Raw genomic sequence first — 15,825 nt, 5'->3', positions numbered from 1 at the left:
GCTGAATTTGCTGAATTTCGACTGTGGTCTGAAATTTCAGCTGTGGGAGTTGAGTTTCGGGTTTCTAAAGGTTTGAAACTCTCCAAGACATTTTTGGTGCAATGGTCAAGGGGGAGTTGACCTTTAGGGGGAGTCTTAACTAATTATCAAGGGGGAGTTGAATTTTAGGGGGAGTTTTTACTCCTTAAGACTTTTGAGGATTAGAGATATGGGATTGTCACTAAGTTGAGTGTTGAGTTTAGTATCAAGGGGGAAATTAAGGGTTTCAATGAAAGGTATGGGACTTTCATTAGGAAGAAACTCTTGACCTTGATTCCCTCTTTTTGATGTGTGTCAAAAAGGGGGAGAGATGTCCCAAGGGGGAGAGTGTAGGTTTTGGAAGAATGTTCAAGGAAGAACATTGGAAAACCTAAGTTAGGTTATCGGGTTAACCTAACTTGATTTTGGATTTTGTCAAACATCAAAAAGGGGGAGATTGTTGGTGCAACCTTAGGTCAAGGTTGACCTGGTTGACCTGACTCGAGTTGACCTGACTCGAGTTGTGTTTTGATGTTTGACACTCGTGGAAGAGTTGTATTCTTGATGTTTGACAAGAATAGGTGTTTGGGAGATTGTAGGTGCAACCTTAGGTCAAGGTTGACTGGTTGACTGATTCGAAAAGTCAAGCAGGGAGCTTGGCACGCGAAAAGTCCAAGTATGGAGACTTGGCATCGGAAAGTCCAAGCACGGAGACTTGGCACGGGGAAAAGTCAAGGTGGCGCGCGAAAAGTCCAAGTATGGAGACTTGGCGGAAATGCGAAAAGTCGGAGACTTGGCACGGGGAAAAGTCTAAGCGGTGGCTTGGCGCGGAAAGTCAAGTATGGAGACTTGGCGGGGAAAGTCCAAGCAGGAGTTTGGCAGGGAAAAGTCACAGTGAGTGAAGCCATGCAATGGAAATCCTGGTAAGTGAAGCGGTGGAGTGGAAATCCTGGAGTGAAGCCGGTGAAAATCCTAGTGAGTGAAGCTAGGTGAAAGTGGAAGTCTGGTGAGTGAAGCCGGGCATTGGGAAAGTCACGATGAGTGAAGCCAGGGGTGTGGAAGTCCGGTGAGTGAAGCCGGGCATTAAAACTGTGAGTGAAGCCGGTGAAAACCTAGTGAGTGAAGCTAGGTGAAAGTCCGGTGAGTGAAGCCGAGCAAGGAAAAATTCCAGATGGATCAAGGGTGATCGGACATCTGGTGTTGAGAAGGTCAAGTAGGTCAAGGGAGTGACCGGATACTTGACACGAAGAGAAAAGTCCAAGTGGGTCAAAGGGATTGACCGGACACTTGGTGGAGAGTCTTAGCGGGTCAAGGGAGTGACCGGATGCTAAGCATGATGTACCAACAGGTCAAGGTTGACCGGATGTTGGTTTGGGAGACTTGGGACTTGGTTTGGGCAAAAACCAAGCTCTGGATCGGTCTGCAGACCGATCCAGTGATACGTTTGTGTATCTGATCGGTCTGGTGACCGATCAGATAACAAACAGAAGGCAAAGCGCATCGGTTCTGTGACCTTACTGATCGGTCTGGGGACCGATCAGCATGAAGCCTGATCGGTCTCCAAGACTGATCCAGCTGTGGCCTGATCGGTCCACAGACCGATCAGGAAACGAATAGAAAGTTGGGCAACTTTCTGTGAAGCATTCTAATCGGTCTAGGGACCGATCAGCCCAGGGCCTGATCGGTCCCCAGACCGATCAGAAGGATCCTGGACCCATCAGGGTGGAGCCTGATCGGTCCACGTTCGACCGTTGAGTCACAACGGGTCGCTCCGTCTTCTGTCTTCGCTGTGCAGGTTCGCAGGTTATAAAAGGAGATCAAGGCTTTGGTGCTAACTCTCCTTTTTCCTTCTTCCTGTCCCTAAGTGCTGCTGTGCTTGAGCTTTGTTGAGCTTCTCCAAAGCTTCGCGTGAGCTTCCGGCTAGATCATCTGCTGTTGTAGGCGCTTGGAGCTGTTGCTTCTTCCAGTCGACGAGAAGGCAAGATTGTTTTTACACTTGTATTGTCTTTTGCTTTCTTGTATCTGTTGTACTCCTTTCTTGTTGTTACAAGTATTGTGGCGAGGTTTCTCCACCCACAAGGATTAGTTATTAGCCGGTTCTCCGGGGACTCATCCACCGACGGATTGGTAGGCTTCGTCCACCTTACGGACATGCCGAGGAGTAGGAGTATCATCTCCGAACCTCGTTACATCGACGCGTTGAGGTTTGATCTTCTTGTTTTCGTTTCTTGTGTTTATTTCTGCTGCGCTAACACGTTTTGTAGAAAGAAACGACGATTTGGGGTCGGCTATTCACACCCCCCTCTCTAGCCTCAGTACGAAGGATCCTAACAATGTCCAGGTGTCTTTTATGAGGATTTGGGGTTATGAGGCTTACGTTCGACGTCAAGTCTTGGATAAACTGGGACTCAAATATGACAAGTGCTATTTTATTGGATATCCCTGTTGGAGTGTATACTGAAAGTCTAAGCTTTGTAAACATTCATTATGAATAAAGAATCACATTTGGTCTAATTATCTACATTAGTTTGTAGTTGTTCATTTAATTTATATTGTAGATAACATAGTATGTGGTGTCACATACAGAAGATGATGTTATCAGTACCTTATAAATTATAAACAGTAGCTCACGACCAGAATGGAAAGGAACAAACCATTAGAAGGTCGTAGTGTAATTAGGTATTAGCTTATCTTGACTATATAATTACTCTAGTACACTCAGAGTGTATTGAGTAGGACCATTTGAGGTCGTTTCTTTTATACTGACTTTATAAAGGAACAAAGACCTCGGTTATTATGGAAGTGTGTGCTCTTAATCCTAATATAATAACAAGCACATATATTTGATATTTATTTCTTTAATTTATCAATGGGTGAGATTTAGTTCGATGAATCAATAAGCCCGATAAATTGGGAAATGATATCACTTATAGTGTGTGTTGTTGATTATAGAAGGAAACTGTGTCCTAGAGATACTAGGTTGATAATGTCCCCAAGAGGAGCTCATAAGGATTGTCATGTTAAACCCTGCAGGTGGACTTAGTCCGACATGACGATAAGGTTGAGTGATACTACTCTTGGACTTAGACATTAATTAAATGAAGTTGTCAGTAACTCACTTAATTAGTGGACATTTGATATCTTAAACACAGGGAGACTAACACACTCATAATAAGAAGGAGCCCAAAAATATAATTTGGGATTGGTGCGGTAGTTCAATGATAGTTCTCTAGTGGAATGAATTATCATTGATAAAATTAAGTTGTGTGTTCGGGGCGAACACGGGATGCTTAATTTTATCGGGAGACCAAAACCAATTCCTCCTCTCGGTCCCTATCGTAGCCTCTTATTTATAGATTTCTATACCCACCTATACCCACCTTCTATACCCACCCAATAGGGGCCGGCCAAGCTAGCTTGGGATCAAGCTAGGGCCGGCCTAGGTATAAAATTGGGTGGCCGGCCCTAGCTTGAACCCAAGCTAGTAGGGCCGGCCAAATTAAATTAAAAAAGAAATTTAATTTTAATTTTTATTATTATGTGGAAGATATAATTTAAAGAGAATTAAAATTAAAATATCTCTCTTGTAAAAGATCTACAAAAGATTAAAGAAAGAGATTGGATCTCTTTCCTTATTTGTAGATTGGAGAGATGTTTTATTTTCTCTTTAAAAATTATTCACATGTTGATAAAATTAAAATTATAGAAATTTCCTTTTATCAACCATGAAGAGATTTTAAAGAGAAATTTTATTTTTTAAAATTTCCGGAAACAAATTAGGAAGTTTTAATTGTTGATTGAAACTTGTCCAATTTTGTTTTCATTGATGTGGCCGGCCACTTGAAATTAATTGGGGAAATTTTATTTTATTTCTCTCAATTAAATCATGTCAAGGAAATTAAGGAAAATTTATTGTAATTAAATTTCCTAATTTGCCTAGGCCGAGGAATATAAAAGAAGGGGTGAGGGTGCCTTCACAAGACACAACATCTATTATTTCTCTCCCTCTTTTGTTCCTTGGTGTGGCCGGCCATCCTCTCCCTCTCTTCCTCTTGTGGTGGCCGAACCTCTCTCCCTTCCTTGGAGCTCTTGTGGTGGCCGGATACTACTTGGAGAAGAAGAAGAAGGAGAGAAAGCTAGTATCTCTTGGAGCTTGGTTAGTATTTTGGTTTTTCTCCTTGGTGAAGGTTTTCTTTTGTGGCCGAACCTTGCTTGGAGGAGAAGAAGGTGGTTGGTGGTTTCTCATCTCGGTAGATCGTTGCCCACACAACGTCCGAGGTTAGAAGAGGAATACGGTAGAAGATCAAGAGGTTTTTCTACAAGGTATAACTAGTAATTTCTATTTCCGCATCATGCTAGTTATTTATGGAAATAATACCAAATACAAGAGGCTTACGTTCTAGTATTTCGAATATGTTTTTCGATGTTGTGTTCTTTTGTTTCTTTCTTTTCCTTGTGATTTGATTGTTCTCTTTGGTTAACCTAAAGTTATTTTAGGAAATTAAATATTAGCTTTCTATTAAAGGTTTTGTCTAGTCGGTGGTGGTTGCTCCCATATCCAAGAAGGCCATGTGCCTCGCCACGTCAGTACTGGGAACCTTTTATGGAAATTAATATTTAATGGAATTAATAACTTAAGGAGACTTGGGTCGAACGTATTAAGTTCCGCAGGAGATCCAAGTCAAAAGCTAAAAGAACAAATAGATTAAGTTTTGGATCAAACGTGTTAAGTTCCGCAGGCGATCCAAAATTTAATTTAAAAGAACACATGGTAGCTAGGAAAAGGTTCAGATCTTTGTACAAAATTTTTGTACAGTGGAACCTATAGGTTTTCCGAGTAGCAACCAACAATCCCAAGGAAATGAAGGGATATTACTTCTACATTCCCAGTCAACACAAAGTGTTTGTGGCTAAGATTGGGGTATTTCTAGAAAGAGACTTTGTTTCTAAAAAAATTAGTGGGAGTACGTAACACACTATACTTCCCTTTTTTAGTAATTAAGTACAAAGAAATAACTTTATTACCAACATGTAGAGATTGAAGTGAGAGTGCTCGTGTGTCGGTGTCTGTATGCCCGCCGCGATTGGAAGTCCTCGGAGCAGTTGTAGGGCGCAGCAGCTTTGCATTAGAGTCGCAACAGGAAATTAGCGTAGTCGAAACCTCAAAAGGATGCGTAGTAGCTTGTATAGAAGTTGTATTTGGAAGCTTGGTAGAGACTACCCTTTAAAGGACATGGATAGCGCCTTCTATAAGCATTGAAGGCACCTTCAATGCGGAAAATCTAATCCCGACTTCGCCTGGTCTTATTTGCGACGATGTCCAAAATTTATCCCTTGGAAGACGCCTTCTATGCAATTGAAGGCGCCTTCCATGAACAGTGCAAGGCGCCTTCCAATGCTTGAAGGCGCATTCGGGCACTGTTCATCCGAAGACTTTTTGCTCCTTTTTCCTTACAAGTTGTATTAGTCCAAAATAAAAATATTTAACCTGTAAAATAAAGTTAGCACAGTGATAATAAGAGATAGTAATTAGTTCATGTCCTCCTAGAACCAGGAACTAGTCAAGGTCTCAGATTAGGGATCCAAAATGACCCTAACCTAGACCAACGCCTACTGTCCCTTAACCGGGACGCTTCCTCACTTAGTCACTCTCCTCTAGTGACTTACCTTTACTTACCAATTTGTTGTTGGTTGACTAGCCTCTTGACCCACCAGGTCTTCATGCCAATTGTCCGGTCTGCAGACCTAACTGGACTTCTACCGGTTGTCAGGTCCGACGAACCAAATTGGACTTCCCGCCAGATATCCGGTCGGCCCATTGACCTATCTGGATTTCGCACCAACTATATGATCCACAGACCTTGCTATATCACAACACATCTAACTTAACTTCCTTGTCATTCATCAAAACCTGAGTTAGACCGTTAGTGCAATCTGCACCAACATGTTCGGTCTATTAGTGCAGTTGGCATTAATAATTGATCTTTATTTTGATAAGTGACAAATGGTTAAATTAGATTCTGTGTGATCTTATACTTTTACCAAATACGTAGGAATTGATAGGTCTAAAGGACCTAACACCAGGTTGAAGTCCAATTAGGTTTGAGGACCTGATAACTTGTACGAAGTCCAGATAGGTCAAGATGTGATTTATATTTGGCAGGAAGTCTAGCTAGGTCTACGGGGCCTGACAGTTGGCTGAAATTCAGTTGGGTCTGTGGACTTGACAACTGGCAGGAAGGTCGGGTGGCTCAAGAGGCAAGTCAAGTGACTATAAATGATAAGTAAAGGCAAGTCACTGAGGAAAGTGATCCAGTAAGGACGAGTCCCAGTGGGACTATAGACACTAGTCTAGCTTAGAACTATTTTGGAAATCTAAGCTGAGACTATAACTAGATCCCAGTCTTGGTAAGACAAGATTTAATTAATAATATCATTTTATATTGTGCTAACTCTCTTTTACAAGTTATACTTTATTTTTTGAACTAACATATTTTATAAGGTTAAATTTCATAAACAAGCCTCGGATGAACAGTGTCCGAGGCGCCTTGAAGGTGTGTGGAGGCAACTTGGACTGAGAGGAGACGCCCTCACGTAGATAAACTTCAGGGATAAAAGTTTATTGCGTGAATGCACCCTAGAGCACATTGGAGGCGCTTCAGAGCACTTGGACGCGATATCACGCGGATATAGATTGATGGCTTCGAAACTGATAAGAGGCTAAAGCTTACGAGTTCAAACTTGAGGTTGGAGGTACCTCGGGTAGGGTTGGAGGCGCCCTGAACAATCTTTAAAAGACATGTTCGGTCAGCATAATAGAAACAACTTCTATACAGGCACATATGACCGTTCTGTCACTCCGACTTAGATGTGCTACTACCGTAATACTAATCTACGATGTCCAGCCTCTGCCGGCAGACCAACACCAACACACGAGCATTCAACTTTGACATTTCTGTGTTGGTAATAATTTAATTAAAGTTATTACTTTATTGTTAAGGTAATGTAGATTTGTTACATTGTCCTTCTTCATATTCTTGTATTCAATTACTCTAATGAGAGTTTATCGGTAAACGATATTAATGGATTATCCATCAATAAGTCCAAAACCTGGGTCTTAAAGTAGAAGTTGTTGAAGGCTCTAAACCAAGTAAAAAATCAAACGTGCTATTTTCTTTATTTAATTATTTTTATTTTTTCGTTGTACACTCGTCCTCAATTTTAGAAAAAAGAAAAAAAAGAATATTTTTAAATACCCATGAAATGTCGGAATATATATATATATATATATATATATATATATATATATATATATATATATATATATATATAATATGTTGGCATGCACACCCTTATATGAGCGATCGTGGGGGACAGTAGAAGAGGCGAGTTTCCCTCTCTCTTCTATAATTCTGCATGCAATCTCTCTCCTATAATTCTACATGTAAGGCGTGATACTGTTTTAAAAAAAAACACTACATGGTGACATTTTCAAAAAGCAGCACAACGTTGAAAAAAAAACAGCACCAATGTGGTGCTGTTTTATGAAAACAGCGCCACTTAGTGCTATTTTTTTTAAAATAACTCTATGTGACGTTATGAAAATAGCCCCATGTTGAAAAAATATATTGCCATGTAGCACTATGTGATGATGTTTTCATAAAAATAGTACCATGTGGTGTTATTTTTTTTTCAAAACAACACTATGTGGTGCTTTTTTTTTTCAGTGTGATGTTGTTTTCATAAAAATAGTACCACTTAGTGCTATTTTTTTTAGTGTGATATTATTTTCATAAAAATAGCACATGATCCTATTTTAACGTGACATTATTTTTATAAAAACAATATCTCTATTTTAACGTGACACTATTTTTATAAAAATAATATCTCGTAGTGCTATTTTTTTAAATAATGCTATAAAAACGTGACTTTGAAAAAAATAGCACCATGTATGTATTACTATTTTTTTTTTTGAAATAGCACTAAGGGAGTGCTTGGTTGGAGGGAATGAAAATGAGGAATGGAAAAGAGATTGAAAGTTAGTGTTTGGAATGTTAATATTTGGAATGGGAATGGTGGGGCCCACGGATTCAAACCCCCAAATATGAGATTTGGCCATTACCAAGTAAAATGGGGGGAATGAGAATGGTGGGGTCCACGGATTCAAAACTCCTCATTCCCATTCTTACTTCAATGAATCTCATCCCTAATCTCATTCCCTTCCACAAATCAAGCACCCCCTAAGTGGCATTGTTTTTTTTTTAAATAGCACCATATATTTTTTTTAAAGTGCCATATAGAAAAAAAGCACCACATGGTGCTTTTTTTTTAAGGTGGTGTTATTTTTATGAAAATAGTTAGTGTTGTTTTAAAAAATACTAATATGTGATGGTGTTTTCGTAAAAATAACGTCATATAGTGTTATTTTATTTTAAAACAGTAGCATGTGCGTGGTGTTTTTTTGATGTGACATTATTTTTCTAAAAACAAGACCATATAGTGGTGTTTAAAAAAGAAAATAGAAACATCATGATGTTGTTTTTATATACAGGATCATATAGTGCTATTTAAAAATGAAAATAATACCAACGTGGCGTTATTTTTATAAAAATAGCGCCACGGGGTGCTTATTTTTTTCAACATGATGTTATTTTCAAGTAATGTTGTTTTTTCAAAATAGCATAACATAGTATTATTTTTTTCTCAAAAGAGCACCATGATATATATGTAAAATTATAAGGGAAATTAAGGATGTAAATAAATTAAGCTGCTTATGAGCTATTCGAATTTTGATTCGATAAAAGATCGTTTGAATTCGTTTAATGAGGCTCATTAAGATAAATAAATCAAGCTCAAGCTTCATAATATTTGACTCGTTAGCTCGTGAATATGTTCGTTAAGTTCATGAATTAACTTTTAAATAAAAAAAATAATAGTTTTGATATTAAATTTATATATTTGACCATTCTACTTATCAAATATATATAGAAATATATTAAATTTATTTATTAGAATAAAATTATAAATTTTAATAAAAATATTATAATTTTTTTCTAAATATATAAGTTAGTTTTTAACGAATATTTAAATTTATATTTACTAAATTCGTTTAGGTTCAATAAAAGCTTAAATAAACTCGTGAGGTATGAATATATTCGTTAAATAAACCTCAAACTCGGCTCGATTATAAACAAGTTAAACTAAAAAATTTAAGAGTTCAGCTCGACTCGACTTGATTATATTCTTAATAGAAATTACATACAAAAGTACAAAAGAGAGAGGGACGTGTGTTGTGTATATATATATAGGTATGATATCCTGCGCGCCCGTACAGTGTGCGACTGTGTGCGCACAGAATATCAGTTGTTTTTATTTTTTTATTTTTAATTAAAAATAATTAAAAAATATATATATATATACAACACAGGATTTCAGCGTTTTTTTTTCTTTTTATTTTTATTTTTAATTTTTGAATTAAAAAAATAATTAAAATATTTTTTAAAAATTTAATTTTTAGGGTTCAGACTTTGGGTTATAGTATCGAAGTTATTTTTTTTTTAATTTTACCTATAGGGTTCAAGCTTTGGGTTATAGTATCAAAGTTATTTAGGGTTCAGGCTTTGGGTAATAGTATTAGAGCTATTTTTTTTTTATAGATTTTACCTCTAGGGTTCAGGTTTTGGTTATAGTATCAAAGCTATTTTGTTTTTTAGATTTTACCTCTAGGTTCAGGTTTTCCAATTAGATTATAGTGTTTGGTTTTAAAAAAAAATTAAAATAAAATTAATTTAAGTATTTATTGTGTATTGTAATATGTTAAGGGGATATATTAATGTATTAGAAATTTATATAAGGAAATGTTAATTTTTTAATTGATTTTTTTAATTTAAAATATTAAAAAATAAAAAAATTTAATAAACAAACTTGATCTCCTGTGCGACGCGCACAGTTGTGCACTGTGCATATCGCGCAGGAGATCAAGATTATATATATATATATATATATATATATATATATATATATATATATATATATATATATATATATATATATATATAGCAAATTGTTTTCCCCAAGTTATTTTATTTTAACTCCATAACTTCTTTTTATACTTTTAAAATTTTTACAAATAATAATTCCTAAATCTACTATTAAAAAAAAAATTATAAGAGATTGAATCATTTGTCCCCAGTATCACCTATGTTGTCCTACTTATTAACCCAACCCACTGCCAGCGACTTCTAGTCGTCGTCCAGATCAAAACTATATGCTAGGGGGGAGGTGAACGCAGGGGGCACCACCGGCGCAATCGACGCTGAATCCGGCCGGATCTGAGCAGATTTTCCTCCAACGTTGATCTGAGTCCCTGTTCAGATTTGGTTGGATTCCGACGCCGATCGTGTTGGTGGTGACTCCCATGAGTTCACCTTCTCCTTAGGATATAGTTATGATTGGGGCGATGGCCGGAGGCCACTGACGGTAGGCTGGAAGCGACGAGTGGACACGGGAATAGAAAAATTAGGGACAGAGAATCCGACTTTAATTACTTCTCCCCTACCTGACAATACCCCTCCTTTCAAATGACCTTTATACCTCTCGTTTTTTAATTTAATTTATCAAATTTTTATATATATAAATTTTTATTTTTATTTTTATTTTAGATTTAATCAATTTTTTTATTTTGATTTAATTTTAAATTTTAAATTAGTTTTATTAATTTCATATATATATAATCTACTATTAAAAAACACAAATATATAATAAAAAAATATTCAAAAAACTAAAACTGATAAAAAAATAATTTTTTATTTTTTTAAAGCTAACTAATAAAAAAAATAAAATTGATAAAAAAATATATAAGAGTAAATTTTAAAATAGGACCGTGGAGGGAAAAATGTCAGGAGAGAGATGGAAAAACAGGTGTCATGTATATATCCTAAACGCTAACAACGACTGGAGCGGTTCCAATTGCTCCATTTGGTGTCTCCACGAGACGCGCGAGGCGGCCACGCGCGCCTCTTAAATAATAATTGGACACGTGGATTTCTATTTGAAGTTTATTTCGTCAAAATAAGAGATTTTTTTTTTTCAAAAAAGATTCCTTTCACACGATAGCCGATAAGAGTCGTTTGGAGATCGACAGCCCGCCACGCGCGGATGCCCACCCGAACGAGAATCACGGATCACGGTCCACGTGTCTCCTCTTATCGAGCTCTCCCTGCCTTTTTTTTATTTGGAGCTCTCACCTTCTGTGCGCTGTTCTGTTTCTCTCCTTGAGCAAGCACTCATGCTTCTCGAAGCTTCCGCCGCCCTCGCCCCCTTCGCCTCCTTTAAGGCCACGGCAGCGCCTCCCGGGGGAAATCTCCTCCTCCGCCGGCCTGTCTTCCCTGCCCCCCTTTTCGGATCGCTGATCGGGACGAGGAGGCGCTCGTCGTCCCTAGCAGCCACCGAATCAGGCCAGGCCTTGACTGGACTCTTGTTTCAGCCCTTCGAGGAAATCAAGGAGGAGCTCTCTCTGCTGCCGACCCATCTGGATCTGTCTTTAGCTCGTCAGAAATACGCCGATGAGTGCGAATCTGCGCTCAATCAACAGATCAAGTCAGTTCTATTTTTCCCTTTCGGTCATTTAATTCTCTGACTCTACAAATTGAATCAAAGAATCCTGAAATTGGTTCTTTGTTCCGCGGTCTTTGTTTTGTCTTTTTGATGACTTTCTTTGTGATTCTCGAGATAAATGACCTAGGATCTGTGCCCTTTTCGTTTCCTATTTCGATGCGTGATATAAGTTCGGTGATAAATGACTTTCGATGCGTGATAAATGACCTAGGATCTTGTTTGTTCTGTTCTTTGAGTTCTTTGTGAGTGATTTATTCAAACTGATCTCGTCAAAATCATTCTATTTCCAGTGTTGAATACAACAATTCGTACGTTTATCATGCGCTGTTCGCTTACTTCGACCGCGACAACGTTGCGCTGAAAGGCCTCGCAAAGTAAGTTATCATTTATTCTTTAATTTCCTACAAGTTTTGTGATTCTTGCGTATATCTGATTTGCTTTTGCTCGTTACAGGTTCTTTAAGGAATCAAGTGAAGAGGAACGGGAACATGCCGAGAAACTGATGGAATACCAAGTAACTTATCGATTCCTTTTTTTCTGGTTAGGCTACCAGGTTTTAGTTATTGTATAAAAACTCAGGATAACTGATTCTAAATTTCTCCGTAACAAGAACAAGCGCGGCGGGAGAGTGAAACTCCAATCTATTGTCATGCCATTATCTGAGTTCGATCACCCCGAAAAGGGAGACGCGTTGCATGGTATGTTTGAATTCGTGTCATTTTATCTTGATTATAACATATAAATATTTAGTTCCCCATCCTCTTCATTGTTGGTGAAGACTGTACTAATTATTTATTCATTGATCTACCACGATAAAGGGATTTCTTTAGCACTAACTAAGATTACGGGGAATAAAATATAATCAAATATTGTTGGATTCAACTTAGGCAATGCAACAAAAATTTATTTGTTTGAAAGTTTTAATGAATAATTTAGTTTAATATTTTACTATATTACCTTTAGTTACAAAATCCATAATAATAATAATAATAATAATAATAATAATAATAATAATTTATTATATAAACTGTATGTTTTTTTATTTTTTATTTTTCACGTTTTTTTATTTGTATATGTTTTTTAATTATTTTTTTATTTATTCTTTTTATCTTTTTTTACATTTTACATTTTTTATTTTTTATTTTTTATTTGTTTTTTTTATTTTTTTACGTTATTTTATTTTTTTTACATTTTTTTTTTATTTTTTTACTTTTTTATTTTTTTATGTTATTTTATTTTATATTTATTTTTTTATGTTTTTTTTATTTTTTTACGTTTTTTTAGTTTTTATTTTTTTATGTTTTTTTTCTATTTTTTATGTTTTTTTAAATTTTTTAACGTTTTTTATTGTTTTTTTATGTTTTTAAAATTTTTAAAAGTTTTATCTATTTTTATTTTTTTATGTTTCTTTATTTTTTTTATATTTTTTAATTAATTTTTTTATGTTTTTTTATTTTTGCATTTTATTATTTTTTTCGTTACATATTTTTACGCTTTTTATTTTTTTAGGTTTTTCCCTTTTTTAAAAGTTATTTTATTTTATTTTATTTTTTTATATTTTTTATATTTTTTTACATTTTTCTTTTTTGTCACATTTTTATCTTATTCGAGGATATTTTGAATTAAAAAAATCATTAACCCCGGAATTAAGAAAAACCTTAGTTTTCCGAGGTTTTTCTATTCCGGATTACATGCTCCTTTTGCTAACGTGTCGGATATGGAACATTACTCGAGAATCATCGATTATCTAAATCAAACAAAGTTTTCGTTGATAACCTTGGATGGATAACTAAGGTTATCAAGATAACCCCCAACCAAATACATCCTAAGAATACACCAAAAAGAAAACATTATAATAACAATGCCCTCTAGCCTTCCAACGGGATTAATATTGCATCTCGCACTTAAACCAAAATAAAGGCACTCATCAAATATTACAGATCCAAGTTAATTCGACTTGACTTTATAGTCAGGCATGCCTTATGCCATATGAAAAAGTAGATTCACCACATTTTCTGCTCATCTTAATCTAATTTAAATCAAGTATTTAATTGTATTAGCTGTCTGTGATTGCTACATATCCTAAAGCTTGAAGTGCGCTATGATATTGTTCTTACTCCAGCCCGACCCTGAACTTACTTACAGAATTATAGCCATAAAATTTGTGTGAGAGAGTAGTTAGTCTGAGTTTAACCTCTTGGAAAAGACTAAATATATAAATATATATTATTAACATTGTTGTTAATTATGTATGTTAGTCAAGTTTTTAGTATATTGAGATCAGATTACCCACACTGAGTGAAGTTTTTCTCTGTCGTAGCCATGGAATTGACTCTGGCGCTTGAGAAGTTGACAAATGAGAAGCTGCTCCAGCTGCTCAGTGTAAGCCATGCTGAACCATGATCCAATTATTTACCGGTGTCTCATATTATTTACTTTTGCATTGTTCTGAAATTTCATCCAGGTGGCTGAAAAATGCAATGATGCTCAATTGGCTGACTTTATTGAAAGTGAATTTCTTGAAGAGCAGGTGACTTTGCTGGTCATGTTCCACTGTTTTCTTTATGAAATGTTCCTTTGTTTTCTAGGATGAAAGAAGTTAATTTGTTCAGAGAGAATAAAGAGTAGAATAATATAGAAAAATCAGGAAAAAAGGAAAACAAAAGATTGATTAGCAGTTTATACTGCTGCTAAACTTGTAACCCTTATATTCAGGTGGAAGCCATAAAGAGGATATCTGAGTACGTTGCTCAGCTGAGAAGGGTAGGGAAAGGACACGGTAAGGTTTCCGTTGCCAAACATAATTTCCAGACGACAGTTTTGAAAGTCATCGATGAGATATTCTTACATGAGATTGGGTATTGTTGTATGGCAGGGGTTTGGCATTTTGACCAGATGCTCCTCCGTGAGGGAGATGCTGCGGCTGCATAAACTCTTGAGGTCTTAATATCCTGTACTGGAAAGGATGTGTCTTCTATTCTCTCTCAGTGAACTCTTGAGGTCTTAATCTGTGTCTGTAGGTTGGTTACCATCATTTGCTTCCGTTCTGTAGGAATTTTTGCTGTCTGAAATCTTTGAACCTTGTAGTTGTAGAAAGTAGAGAGCAGAATCAGATGATTTCTGGAGGAAAGTAGTATTTCATGTATGTCGTCGAGGTTTAGTCTGGATTGCCTATTAAACTTGGATCCAGTTTTACCCATTCACTGCATTATCACTAGGTGGTATCTCGTGGCCTCAATTGGCATTATCACGGGATGCGCATTCTCTACTCATTGTTCATCTAAACATGAACATCGAAAGCACGTTGTGTTTAACTAAATAAGCATGAATATTAAAATTTTATTTTTGAATTTAGAGAATCCACTCAAAGGATCTTTTTCGAAAGGGCCCTTTCCGAAGCATTACTCCAATTTGGGATCCGCAAATAAAGGATCGTCTCTCGATTATTGCTAAAACTTAAAAAAAAAAAAACAAAGGAAAAAAAATGGAGTCTTAAGTAAGCATTATTTTATAAAGAATAATAAAAATTATTATTTTTAGCTTTTTATATTAAAAGTTAGTCTAAACTTTTATATTTTAGATAAAAAAAATTAATTGATTAAATTATTGGTGATGGTTGAAGTGGCTGGAATTGTTTTTATTTTTGAATTTACAATAAAAGTAAAATATTAAATTTGTAATTGATTCTTAAAAATTAATTTAGAACAAACAAAATATTTTATTTATTTCTGATAAATATGCATTAATTTTATCATGTTTTTCTCCATAATTTTTTAATGTAATAAACAATAAATATGTACAATTTTTTATCATTTTGAAAAGCATAAATTGATTTCTACCTTTTTCAACTAATTAATCTACTAAATTTATATTTATATTATTCTATTATTATTAATCATATATATTTTTAGTAACTTTTTATTAATATCATTAAGTTTATCTTCTTTATCAATTATCGTTTTCTAAATTATTAAATGTGTTCTCCATTTGGTGTATTTAAATTTGTAATTATTATATTTTTTTTTTTACAGATTTTTTTTTTTTTTGCTAATAACAGGATATTCTTCTATTATTTCACTAAGAGATTCATTTGAGTTCTAAATTGGTTTTCTGCCTCTTTGTTTTTAGTACGAGTCCGGTGCGCTTTTCATAAAATTGAATAAATTCTTTGGTAATAATAAAAAAGGCCTC

General features: G+C 35.4%; 1 protein-coding gene across 2 annotated transcripts; it reads left to right on the top strand.

Annotated features, from left to right (window-relative positions):
• Window positions 1–11,250: 11,250 nt before the first annotated feature.
• Window positions 11,251–14,833, top strand: LOC121985381 (ferritin-4, chloroplastic-like). Of its 2 annotated transcripts, none has more exons than XM_042538803.1 (8): window positions 11,251–11,616; window positions 11,925–12,008; window positions 12,088–12,148; window positions 12,245–12,332; window positions 13,955–14,016; window positions 14,099–14,176; window positions 14,350–14,413; window positions 14,510–14,833. In XM_042538803.1, exons 1-8 carry the CDS (start codon window positions 11,306–11,308, stop codon window positions 14,563–14,565), a joined length of 804 nt encoding a protein of 267 aa, XP_042394737.1. In that variant the 5' UTR covers window positions 11,251–11,305; the 3' UTR covers window positions 14,566–14,833. The 2 variants fall into 2 exon arrangements, with proteins under 2 accessions (XP_042394737.1, XP_042394738.1); XM_042538804.1 differs by having other exon boundaries at window positions 11,253–11,616; window positions 14,099–14,164.
• The last annotated feature ends 992 nt before the right edge of the window (window positions 14,834–15,825 follow it).

The sequence above is a fragment of the Zingiber officinale genome, chromosome 5B (genome assembly GCF_018446385.1).
Source record: "Zingiber officinale cultivar Zhangliang chromosome 5B, Zo_v1.1, whole genome shotgun sequence".
Lineage (NCBI taxonomy): Eukaryota > Viridiplantae > Streptophyta > Magnoliopsida > Zingiberales > Zingiberaceae > Zingiber > Zingiber officinale.
Note: the sequence above shows the minus strand (reverse complement) of the source record. Positions and strands in the feature narration are given on the sequence as shown.